This window comes from Coregonus clupeaformis, chromosome 7 (genome assembly GCF_020615455.1).
Source record: "Coregonus clupeaformis isolate EN_2021a chromosome 7, ASM2061545v1, whole genome shotgun sequence".
In the NCBI taxonomy this organism is placed as follows: domain Eukaryota; kingdom Metazoa; phylum Chordata; class Actinopteri; order Salmoniformes; family Salmonidae; genus Coregonus; species Coregonus clupeaformis.
Genome location: NC_059198.1, coordinates 63,143,678 through 63,157,511, shown reverse-complemented (window position 1 = coordinate 63,157,511; position 13,834 = coordinate 63,143,678). Strand labels below are relative to the sequence as shown.

The 13,834-nt window shown below is 43.7% G+C and overlaps 1 protein-coding gene across 2 annotated transcripts in view; it reads left to right on the top strand.

The window, feature by feature from the left end:
- The window catches only part of hs3st3b1a (heparan sulfate (glucosamine) 3-O-sulfotransferase 3B1a), a 37,212-nt gene extending 27,150 nt beyond the window's left edge, over positions 1–10,062 (top strand). Inside the window, exons 2-3 of one of the 2 annotated variants that reach the window (XR_006661203.1) lie at positions 8,247–8,973; positions 9,233–10,062. Coding sequence is in view for 1 of the 2 variants with exons in the window: in XM_041869206.1 (XP_041725140.1) it covers positions 8,247–8,871 (625 nt within the window). In the remaining variant the exon portion in view is untranslated. Of the gene's footprint in view, positions 1–8,246; positions 9,044–9,232 lie in introns of those variants that run through there. The other variant, XM_041869206.1, reaches the window with a different exon arrangement.
- The last annotated feature ends 3,772 nt before the right edge of the window (positions 10,063–13,834 follow it).

Here is a 13,834-nt window from a genome sequence, read left to right as displayed (position 1 = left end):
ACTAGTCTACTACCCCTCTAACTCAATAAGCACTAGTCTACTATCCCTCTAACTCACTAAGCACTAGTCTACTATCCCTCTAACTCACTAAGCACTAGTCTACTACCCCTCTAACTCACTAACACTAGTCTACTATCCCTCTAACTCACTAAGCACTAGTCTACTATCCCTCTAACTCACTAAGCACTAGTCTACTACCCCTCTAACTCACTAAGCACTAGTCTACTACCCCTCTAACTCACTAAGCACTAGTCTACTATCCCTCTAACTCACTAAGCACTAGTCTACTATCCCTCTAACTCACTAAGCACTAGTATACTATCCCTCTAATCCCTAAGCACTAGTCTACTCTCCTTCTAACTCACTAAGCACTAGTGTACTATCCTTCTAACTCACTAAGCACTAGTCTACTATCCCTCTAACTCACTAAGCACTAGTCTACTATCCCTCTAACTCACTAAGCACTAGTCTACTATCCCTCTAATCCCTAAGCACTAGTCTACTCTCCTTCTAACTCACTAAGCACTAGTCTACTATCCTTCTAACTCACTAAGCACTAGTTTACTATCCCTCTAACTCACTAACACTAGTCTACTATCCATCTAACTCACTAAGCACTAGTCTATTATCCCTACCCCTCTAACTCACTAAGCACTAGTCTACTATCCCTCTAACTCACTAAGCACTAGTCTACTATCCTTCTAACTCACTAAGCACTAGTCTACTATCCCTCTAACTCACTAACACTAGTCTACTACCCCTCTAACTCACTAAGCACTAGTCTACTACCCCTCTAACTCACTAAGCACTAGTCTACTATCCCTCTAACTCACTAACCACTAGTCTACTATCCCTCTAACTCACTAAGCATTAGTCTACTATCCCTCTAACTCACTAAGCACTAGTCTACCAACCCTACTCCTCTAACTCACTAAGCACTAGTCTACTACCCCTATCTCCCTTTCCTCCCTCCTTTCCTCCCTCCTTTCCGCATTCCTTTCCTCCCTCCTTTCCTATTCCTCTAACTCACTAAGCACTAGTCTACTATCCCTCTAACTCACTAAGCACTAGTCTACTATCCCTCTAACTCACTAAGCACGAGTCTACTACCCTTCTAACTCACTAAGCACTAGTCTACTATCCTTCTAACTCACTAAGCACTAGTCTACTATCCCTCTAACTCACTAACACTAGTCTACTACCCCTCCAACTCACTAAGCACTAGTCTACTACCCCTCGAACTCACTAAGCACAAGTCTACTACCCCTCTAAATCACTAAGCACTAGTCTACTATCCTTCTAACTCACTAAACACTAGTCTACTACCCCTCTAACTCACTAAGCACTAGTCTACTATCCTTCTAACTCACCAAACACTATTCTACTACCCCTCTAACTCACTAAGCACTAGTGTACTACCCCTCTAACTCACTAAGCACTAGTCTACTATCCCTCTAACTCACTAAGCACTAGTCTACTATCCTTCTAACTCACTAAGCACTAGTCTGCTACCCCTCTAACTCACTAAGCACTAGTCTACTATCCCTCTAACTTACTAAGCACTAGTCTACTATCCTTCTAACTCACTAAGCACTAGTCTGCTACCCCTCTAACTCACTAAGCACTAGTCTACTATCCTTCTAACTACCCCTCTAACTCACTAAGCACTAGTCTATAATCCCTCTATCTCACTAAGCACTAGTCTACTATCCCTCTAACTCACTAAGCACTAGTCTACTATCCCTACCCCTCTAACTCACTAAGCACTAGTCTACTACCCCTCTAACTCACTAAGCACTAGTCTACTATCCCTACCCCTCTAACTCACTAAGCACTAGTCTATAATCCCTCTAACTCACTAAGCACTAGTCTACTATCCCTCTAACTCACTAAGCAATAGTCTACTATCCCTACCCCTCTAACTCACTAAGCACTAGTCTACTACCCCTATCTCCCTTTCCTCCCTCCTTTCTCCCTCCCTTCCTCATTCCTTTCCTCCCTCCTTTCCTACCCCTCTAACTCACTAATACTAGTCTACTATCCCTACCCCTCTAACTCACTAAGCACTAGTCTACTAGTTAGGGCGGCAGGTAGCTTAGTGGTTAAGAGCGTTGTGCCAGTAACCGAAATGTCGCTGGTTCTAATCCCCGAGCCAACTAGGTGAAAAATCTGTCGATGTGCCCTTGAGCAAGGCATTAACCCTAATTGCTCCTGTAAGTCGCACTGGATAAGAGCGTCTGCTAAATGACTAAAATGTAAATGTAAAATGTACTACCCCATCTCCCTTTCCTCCCTCCTTTCCTAACCCTCTAACTCACTAAGCACTAGTCTACTATCCTTCTAACTCACTAGTCTACTATCCCTCTAACTCACTAAGCACTAGTCTACTATCCTTCTAACTCACTTAGCACTAGTTTACTACCCCTCTAACTCACTAATCACTAGTCTACTATCCCTTCTAACTCACTAAGCACTAGTCTACTATCCCTACCCCTCTAACTCACTAAGCACTAGTCTACTAACCCTATCTCCCTTTCCTCCCTCCTTTCCGCATTCCTTTCCTCCCTCCTTTCCTCATTCCTTTCCTATTCCTCTAACTCACTAAGCACTAGTCTACTACCCCTCTAACTCACTAAGCACTAGTCTACTATCCCTCTAACTCACTAAGCATTAGTCTACTATCCCTCTAACTCACTAAGCATTAGTCTACTATCCCTCTAACTCACTAAACACTAATCTACTATCCCTCTAACTCACTAAGCACTAGTCTACTACCCCTCTAACTCACTAAGCACTAGTCTACTCTCCTTCTAACACACTAAGCACTAGTCTACTACCTCGCTAACTCACTAAGCACTAGTCTACTACCCCTCTAACTCAATAAGCAGTAGTCTACTACCCCTCTAACTCACTAAGCACTAGTCTACTACCTCTCTAACTCACTAAGCACTAGTCTACTATCCTTCTAACACACTAAGCACTAGTCTACTACCCCGCTAACTCACTAAGCACTAGTCTACTACCCCTCTAACTCAATAAGCAGTAGTCTACTATCCTTCTAACTCACTAAGCACTAGTCTACTACCCTCAAACTCACTAAGCACTAGTCTACTACCCCTCTAACTCACTAAGCACTAATATACTATCCATCTAACTCACTAAGCACTAGTCTACTATCCCTCTAACTCAATAAGCACTAGTCTACTATCCCTCTAACTCACTAAGCACTAGTCTACTACCCCTCTAACTCACTAACACTAGTCTACTATCCCTCTAACTCACTAAGAACTAATCTACTATCCTTCTAACTCACTAAGCACTAGTCTACTACCCCTCTAACTCACTAAGCACTAGTCTACTACCCCTCTAACTCGCTAAGCACTAGTCTACTATCCTTCTAACTCACTTAGCACTAGTTTACTACCCCTCTAACTCACTAAGCACTAGTCTACTACCCCTTCTAACTCACTAAGCACTAGTCTACTATCCCAACCCCTCTAACTCACCAAGCACTAGTCTACTACCCCTCAAACTCACTAAGCACTAGTCTACTACCCCTCTAACTCACTAAGCACTAATATACTATCCATCTAACTCACTAAGCACTAGTCGACTATCCTTCTAACTCACTAGTCTACTATCCCTCTAACTCACTAAGCACTAGTCTACTATCCTTCTAACTCACTTAGCACTAGTTTACTACCCCTCTAACTCACTAATCACTAGTCTACTATCCCTTCTAACTCACTAAGCACTAGTCTACTATCCCTACCCCTCTAACTCACTAAGCACTAGTCTACTAACCCTATCTCCCTTTCCTCCCTCCTTTCCGCATTCCTTTCCTCCCTCCTTTCCTCATTCCTTTCCTATTCCTCTAACTCACTAAGCACTAGTCTACTACCCCTCTAACTCACTAAGCACTAGTCTACTATCCCTCTAACTCACTAAGCATTAGTCTACTATCCCTCTAACTCACTAAGCATTAGTTTACTATCCCTCTAACTCACTAAACACTAATCTACTATCCCTCTAACTCACTAAGCACTAGTCTACTACCCCTCTAACTCACTAAGCACTAGTCTACTCTCCTTCTAACACACTAAGCACTAGTCTACTACCTCGCTAACTCACTAAGCACTAGTCTACTACCCCTCTAACTCAATAAGCAGTAGTCTACTACCCCTCTAACTCACTAAGCACTAGTCTACTACCTCTCTAACTCACTAAGCACTAGTCTACTATCCTTCTAACACACTAAGCACTAGTCTACTACCCCGCTAACTCACTAAGCACTAGTCTACTACCCCTCTAACTCAATAAGCAGTAGTCTACTATCCTTCTAACTCACTAAGCACTAGTCTACTACCCCTCAAACTCACTAAGCACTAGTCTACTACCCCTCTAACTCACTAAGCACTAATATACTATCCATCTAACTCACTAAGCACTAGTCTACTATCCCTCTAACTCAATAAGCACTAGTCTACTATCCCTCTAACTCACTAAGCACTAGTCTACTACCCCTCTAACTCACTAACACTAGTCTACTATCCCTCTAACTCACTAAGAACTAATCTACTATCCTTCTAACTCACTAAGCACTAGTCTACTACCCCTCTAACTCACTAAGCACTAGTCTACTACCCCTCTAACTCGCTAAGCACTAGTCTACTATCCTTCTAACTCACTTAGCACTAGTTTACTACCCCTCTAACTCACTAAGCACTAGTCTACTACCCCTTCTAACTCACTAAGCACTAGTCTACTATCCCAACCCCTCTAACTCACTAAGCACTAGTCTACTACCCCTCAAACTCACTAAGCACTAGTCTACTACCCCTCTAACTCACTAGCACTAGTCTACTATCCCTCTAACTCACTAAGCACTAGTCTACTATCCTTCTAACTCACTAAGCACTAGTCTACTATCCCTCTAACTCACTAACACTAGTCTACTACCCCTCTAACTCACTAAGCACTAGTCTACTACCCCTCTAACTCACTAAGCACTAGTCTACTATCCCTCTAACTCACTAAGCACTAGTCTACTATCCCTCTAACTCACTAAGCACTAGTCTACTATCCCTCTAACTCACTAACACTAGTCTACTACCCCTCTAACTCACTAAGCACTAGTCTACTACCCCTCTAACTCACTAAGCACTAGTCTACTATCCTTCTAACACACTAAGCACTAGTCTACTACCCCTCTAACTCATTAAGCACTAGTCTACTATCCCTCTAACTCACTAAGGACTAGTCTACTATCCTTCTAACTCAATAAGCACTAGTCTATTATCCCTACCCCTCTAACTCACTAAGCACTAGTCTACTATCCCTCTAACTCACTAAGCACTAGTCTACTATCCTTCTAACTCACTAAGCACTAGTCTACTACCCCTCTAACTCACTAAGCACTAGTCTACTACCCCTCTAACTCATTAGGCACTAGTCTACTATCCCTCTAACTCACTAAGCACTAGTCTACTATCCCTCTAACTCACTAAGCACTAGTCTACTACCCCTCTAACTCATTAAGCACTAGTCTACTATCCCTCTAACTCACTAAGGACTAGTCTACTATCCTTCTAACTCAATAAGCACTAGTCTATTATCCCTACCCCTCTAACTCACTAAGCACTAGTCTACTATCCCTCTAACTCACTAAGCACTAGTCTACTATCCTTCTAACTCACTAAGCACTAGTCTACTACCCCTCTAACTCACTAAGCACTAGTCTACTACCCCTCTAACTCATTAGGCACTAGTCTACTATCCCTCTAACTCACTAAGCACTAGTCTACTATCCCTCTAACTCACTAAGCACTAGTCTACTACCCCTCTAACTCACTAAGCACTAGTCTACTATCCCTCTAACTCACTAAGCACTAGTCTACTACCCCTATCTCCCTTTCCTCCCTCCTTTCCTCCCTCCTTTCCTACCCTTCTAACTCACTACAAGGACTACTACCCCTAATGCCTGTGTTTAGGCTTAGTCTAATTCTCTAGTGGCCCATTTTATCCATTACCCAGAGGCTGGTCATTACCCTGGTCTGGGGCTGCAGTTAACTGGCTAATTTATGATCTGAAAGAGTCAGGTCAGCTCAGTAAGTGGGACCATCATGGGACTGGACAGACAGACAAACAGACAGACAGACAGACAGACTGGACATACAGACATACAGACATACAGACATACAGACAGACAGACAGACAGACAGACAGACAGACAGACAGACAGACAGACAGACAGACAGACAGACAGACAGACAGGACAGACAGACAGACAGGACAGACAGACTGGACAGACAGACAGACAGGACAGACAGACTGGACAGACAGACAGACAGACAGACAGACAGACAGACAGACTGGACAGACAGACAGACAGACTGGACAGACAGACAGACAGACAGGCTGGACAGACAGTTAGTCAGACAGACAGACAGACAGACAGACAGACAGACAGACAGACAGACAGACAGACAGACAGACAGACAGACAGACAGGACAGACAGGACAGACAGTCAGACAGACATACAGACAGACTGGACAGACAGACAGACAAACAGACAAACAGACAAACAGACAGACTGGACAGACATACAGACAGACAGACAGACGGGACAGTCAGACAGACAGACAGGCTGGACAGACAGACAGACAGACAGACAGACAGACAGACAGACAGACAGACAGACAGACAGACAGACAGACATACCTCTAACACTGGACTCCCCTGTTCTAGGATCAGTTTTGCATTTATATCATTATGAATTATATTACATGGACAGGGGGATCTGATCCTAGATCAGCACTCCTATTCCACGATGCTTGATCCTTTATGGCCCCATGAGTAATCTGACTTGACTGCACAGTCTGACTACTCCTGAAATATAGCCTGGCTGCTGCATGGTCCCAGGCTGTAACTCCTAAAATATAGCCTGGCTGCTGCATGGTCCCAGGCTGTAACTCCTGAAATATAGCCTGGCTGCTGCATGGTCCCAGGCTGTAACTCCAGAACTATAACCTGGCTGCTTTAGCTGCATGGTCCCAGGCTGTAGATAGTTATGTCGCTAGGTAATGCAGGTCTGGGCTGTGACTGACAGGGGACTATGTACTTAGAGCCACAGTCTGCCTGTGGAATCACCATAGAGCCACCTGTCTGTCTGTCTGTGCTGGGCTTAGCTAACTGGGCCTAGACAGTGGGATGCTGTACATACCAGGGCTGTGAAATTACACCTATTCGTGCACTTCTTTTGACAAGAGCTATAAGTGGAATAGGAAGCCTGTCAAAATGCAGTGCACTATATAGGGAATATGGAGGCTCTGGACAAATGTAGTGGACTACATAGGGTGCCATTTCAGACGCAGCCCAGGACCGTCCTGTCTGCTCCCTGTGAATGTATGAATCACACATTTTACATTTACATTTTAGTCATTTAGCAGACGCTCTTATCCAGAGCGACTTACAGTTAGTGAGTGCATACATTTTCATACTGGCCCCCCGTGGGAAACGAACCCACAACCCTGGCGTTGCAAGCGCCATGCTCTACCAACTGAGCTACAGGGGACGTAGCACACCATGCTCAAAATTGTCAAAGACTCCAGCCACCCTAGTCATAGACTGTTCTCTCTGCTACCGCACGGCAAGCGGTACCGGAGTGCCAAGTCTAGGTCCAAAAGACTTCTCAACAGCTTCTACCCCCAAGCCATAAGACTCCTGAACAGCTAATCATGGCTACCCGGACTATTTGCACTGCCCCACCACCCCCACCCCCCACCCCATCTTTTTACGCTGCTGCTACTCTGTTAATTATTTATGCATAGTCACTTTAACTCTACCCACATGTACATATTACTTCAACTACCTCAACTAGCTGGTGCCCCCGCACATTGACTCTGCACCGGTACCCCCCATATATAGCCTCCCTACTGTTATTTTATTTTACTTCTGCTCTTTTTTTCTCAACACTTTTTTGTTGTTGTTTTATTTTACTTTTTTATTAAAAAATAAATGCACTGTTGGTTAAGGGCTGTAAGTAAGCATTTCACTGTAATGTCTGCACCTGTTGTATTCGGCGCATGTGGCCAATAAAATTTGATTTGATTTGTATGTGCCTTAGCCCAATACTAACGTCTCCACCTCTCCTCTCCTCTCCTCCTCATGGAGTGCTTCACAGTCCTGTCTTTCCCTGTGTGTATGATAACAAACGTCTCCACCTCTCCATCTCTTCTCTCCTCAGAGACCTGATGCCTGAGACCCTGGAGGGTCAGATCACCATGGAGAAAACCCCCAGCTACTACGTCACTAAAGACGTCCCCGCCCGTATCCACACCATGTCCCCAGACACCAGGCTGATCGTGGTGGTCCGAGACCCCGTCACCAGGGCCATCTCAGACTACACCCAGACCCGCTCCAAGAAACCTGACATCCCCTCCTTCGAGAGCCTCACCTTCAAGAACAGGACTATGGGTCTCATCGATACGTCCTGGAGCGCCGTCCAGATCGGGATGTATGCCAAGCACCTAGAACGCTGGCTGCAGTACTTCCCCAGGGACCAGCTCCTCTTCATCAGTGGGGAGAGGTTGATCTCCGACCCGGCCGGAGAGATGGCCCGCGTACAGGACTTCCTGGGGCTTAGGAGGGTGGTTAGTCACAAACACTTTCACTTCAACCCAGCCAAGGGCTTCCCCTGTCTGAAGAGGCCAGAGGGGAATAGTAAGCCTCACTGTCTGGGGAAGACCAAAGGAAGGACTCATCCTAATATTGACCCGGAGGTGGTACAGAGGCTGAGGGAGTTTTACCAACCTTTTAACAGGAGGTTTTATCAGATGACGGGACATTACTTTGGATGGGGCAGAGGCTGAGGGAGTTTTATCAACCTTTAAACAGGAGGTTTTATCAGATGACGGGACATTACTTTGGATGGGGCAGAGGCTGAGGGAGTTTTATCAACCTTTAAACAGGAGGTTCTATCATTTACATTTTAGTCATTTAGCAGACGCTCTTATCCAGAGCGACTTACAGGAGCATTTAGGGTTAAGTGCCTTGCTTAAGGGCACATCGACAGATTTTTCACCTAGTCGGCTCGGGGATTAGAACCAGCGACCTTTCGGTTACTGGCACAACGCTCTTACCCACTAAGCTACCTGCCGCCCTATCAGATGACGGGACATTACTTTGGATGGGGCAGAGGCTGAGGGAGTTTTCTCAACCTTTAAACAGGAGGTTTTATCAGATGACGGGACATTACTTTGGATGGGGCAGAGGCTGAGGGAGTTTTATCAACATTTTAATAGGAGGTTTTATCAGATGACGGGACATTACTTTGGATGGGGCAGAGGCTGAGGGAGTTTTCTCAACCTTTAAACAGGAGGTTTTATCAGATGACGGGACATTACTTTGGATGGGGCAGAGGCTGAGGGAGTTTTATCAACATTTTAACAGGAGGTTTTATCAGATGACGGGACATTACTTTGGATGGGGCAGAGGCTGAGGGAGTTTTATCAACCTTTAAACAGGAGGTTTTATCAGATGACGGGACATTACTTTGGATGGGGCAGAGGCTGAGGGAGTTTTATCAACCTTTAAACAGGAGGTTTTATCAGATGACGGGACATTACTTTGGATGGGGCAGAGGCTGAGGGAGTTTTATCAACCTTTAAACAGGAGGTTTTATCAGATGACGGGACATTACTTTGGATGGGGCAGAGGCTGAGGGAGTTTTATCAACCTTTAAACAGGAGGTTTTATCAGATGACGGGACATTACTTTGGATGGGGCAGAGGCTGAGGGAGTTTTATCAACCTTTAAACAGGAGGTTTTATCAGATGACGGGACATTACTTTGGATGGGGCAGAGGCTGAGGGAGTTTTATCAACATTTTAACAGGAGGTTTATCAGATGACAGGACATGACTTTGGATGGGGTTCATGGAGCTGAGAGACAAAACATGATAGACGGAGACATTGAGTGAATCCGAAATGCCACCCTATTCCCTTTGTAATGCACTACCCTGGTCAATGGTAGTGCACTATATTACAGGACAAAATGCCACCCTGTTCCCTTTGTAATGCACTACCCTGGTCAATAGTAGTGCACTATATTATAGGACAAAATGGCACCCTATATTCCTTATATTGTACATGATTCATGCTCAAATGTAGTGCACTACTGAGGTATTAAGGTGCCCTTTCAGACAGAGACGTTGTGTTTTTCTTTGGGGTGTTTTTTGGTTGTAATTGTAACATTTTGGAGATATTGTTATACTATGTATATAGGGCAGCGTGTGTAAAAAGTACAGAAGTCTATTTTATGATAATTTATTTCTATGATATTATGAACTCACTGAGCTGCCTATCCATGTTTGTTGATGATCGTCACAATCTTTACTTTCCTGTTTTTAAATCTTCATTTGAGGCCATTTTGTAATCTTGAAATTACCTCTGAAAAATACACGTGCAGGAATTGTGGAAATGAAAATAAAAAATCACAATTCTGTTACAGGTCGTAGCGCTCAACAAGCAGGGTTAGGTTAGAGCTATTGTTTCCCTTTAAAACATTGAACATACATATACATGTACATGCTATTACTTTACAATGCTGCATTAGCTCAATCTCCCTACCTTTACTCGTTGGTTTTTAAGATGGCTGTGCGAACCAGGCCATACCACACCATCTCAGCAAAAACGGTTCAATCACAAAAGTTGGTAGTAAAAATATTGTAACGACTGGAAAATTAGTGTTGGGTCATTGAACACGGAGACATCTCTCTAGCCTCTTTGTTTTAAAAACCACTCAAGGAGTCCAAACAGACCATCATTTACCTCCTTAAGATCAGCCTGACCTCCAGTTTATCCACCAGATCAATATAGGGCCCCAGCTGATCCAGTCAGGCTGTGTCCCAAATGGCACCCTATTCCCTTAATCACACACTACTTATGACCAGGGCCCATAGGACATTTAGGGAATAGGGTACCATCTGGGATGCACTCCCAGTGTCACTATAACAGGTATATCTATCAATACGGTAATAACTCATCATCACATCTATTACACGTGAGTGATGTCACATTACAGCTGAGTGATGTCACAGTGCGGTCTCTGGAGTCTACTGCTATAAAACAAGGATCCATCAAAAGGTTAATTGGAGTTAACGTATGTTGGGACCTTGTGACCACAGTTCCAGATTCAAGGCGCTTCTGAAGGGCAAGCTATTTAGGAAGCTTTACGTTACTGTCATAGTCATTAGCGCCCCTCCTATTTCCTCTGTTTGCTGAAGCCAGTTGGCCTACCTAAACTCCAATCTTTACATTTGTTGTGATGTTACAACAATACATGCAGTCTTTTTGAGGAGAAGCCATCACCTTTTCAGGTTTCATAATCCATTCTTCACGAGCAGTGAGGTTTACTTGTGTAACGATATGATGAGACTATTCAGGGATGATGAGCTGATCATGATACAGTATAATGTTATCATCACAGCCCTCTGTAGTGCTGTTAGGTAAAGTTAACATGACTGCTGTTGGACCAGATGTTATCATCACAGCCCGCTGTAGTGCTGTTAGGTAAAGTTAACATGACTGCTGTTGGACCAGATGTTATCATCACAGCCCGCTGTAGTGCTGTTAGGTAAAGTTAACATGACTGCTGTTGGACCAGATGTTATCATCACAGCCCTCTGTTGTCCTGTTAGGTAAAGTTAACAGGACTGCTGTTGGACCAGACAGCATTTATTGGGAATTCAGTTTGGTGGTTTGTTATGTTATTGTTGTTGAAAGGGAAATTCAAAGGCTGGGATTCAATCCGATCGAGTGTTGCAGTGCGCTTGACGTTTAAAAGGTAATTTCTGATTGAGCCAACAAATGCAGCGTTTACCGTGAATGTCATCTCTGTGAAAGCGGGAACATTGCCTTTAAATCTCTGTGATCGTGTGCAGCGCTGTAACGAGCCTTGAATTGAATTGTGACCAAAGTCTTGCTATTCAGGGCTCACAATTCCTTTCTTCTAAGTCTGTGTACGGTTGAATTGTTTTCAACCCTATACAGAGAGATACACCAATGCCAATGATCTTACCCATGAAATATGATGATAATGTATTGATAAAAGTCTGTATAGGTACATGAACAAATCCAACTATTTTGCTGTTTATTTTCCATTTTACAAAGATGTAAATGAGGCCGTTGTGACTGAAGAGCGACTAAAATAGCGTTCTTCTTGTCATTTCTTTGAAGTAAGAAATATATCTATTTTACCAAAACCAAATGATCCTCTGATTGTCAAATTGTCATATAACTACACTACACCGCTTTAAAAAAAACTTTGACATGTGTTATAACTACATTTAAAACACCTTATACAGTCTTATAACCAGCTTATGACCACCTTATAAAGCCCCTGTCATGTTCTCTCCTTATTGTCTTCAGTGACTCTACGTCCTTGGAGGCCTAGCACTGAGCACAGTGGCACCAGAGGGCTTGTCTGACACTTCCTGTACCTCATTAGCCAGACAGCTTAATGAGCGCAGTTAGCATAATGTTAGCGTTAGCGATTCAATGCAACACTACCATCGGTGTGCTTGTCGCCATGGTCACAGCACCATTTGTCAGGTCCCTCTCTAAGCAGGAGAAGAGACAGACGATCGAAACACTGCCATTCCTCTGAGACTCTGCTATTTGATAACACCTGACACTGTGAAGTAGTAACGTCAGGTCAACACGATTGTTCCGTTTTTCAATAAGTCATTTTTTCGAAGCCCCTGTGAATGTGTTTTGTGTGGGAGTGAATTGAACATGATGACTATAATTGTACCTGTATGGATGAGTGCAGTATATATATATAGTACCTGTATGGATGTGGACAGTATATATATAGCACAATGTATGGATGAGTATAGTATTTATATAGTACCTGTATGGATGAGTACAGTATGTATACTATGTCATTGTCTCTGAACCCAGAGGCATGACTTTGGAGGCCATGCCTGTAGGAACTGAATGAGATAAGGTTAGTTGAGGTAAACGCCAGTTTACTCTTTTACACAACCGCGTTTGTGTGTGTGTGTGTGTCTGTGTGTGTGTGTGTGTACATGTTTGCATATTAGTGTGTCTGCATTATGTTTCATTTAATCAGGTTCTATTGAAAGCCTTGATAAATGCTTAATTTGTTAACAAGCCTCAGCATCCGCTGTTCTCTCTAGACATCATAAAAAGACATCTGAGATACTTAGTTAAAAGAAATATGATATGTGGCTGTTTTACCTACCTTTGCTGAATGCAACGATTGTAAGTCAATCTGGATAAGAGCGTCTGCTAATTAACATGACTAGAATGTATATGTGAATGTAAAAAACCTTCTGTACATTCTCAAACTGCTCATGATATCTCACAGAACAGTTCATGAGTTGGCCTAAGTGAGAAATACTAATGGATCATCTAACACTGTTATCAGGCCAACCTTTATTTAATTCCCTACCTAACAACTTCATCTACCTGGTGTAGCATCACACACACACACACACACACACACACACACATACACACACACACACACACACACACACACACACACACACACACACACACACACACACACACACACACACACACACACACACACACACACACACACACACACACACACACACACACACACACACATACACACACACACACCTGTGCAGCAGGTGATAACAGCAAGTCTCTCAGGTACCTCAGTTACTAGGCTAACAGCCAGCTCCTTTAGGAAGCAGTTCCCCTCTGCAATTATGAAAGTGCAGTGTGTGTGTGAGTGAGGGATTGGAGGGGTTGTGTGTGTGTGTGTGTGTGTGTG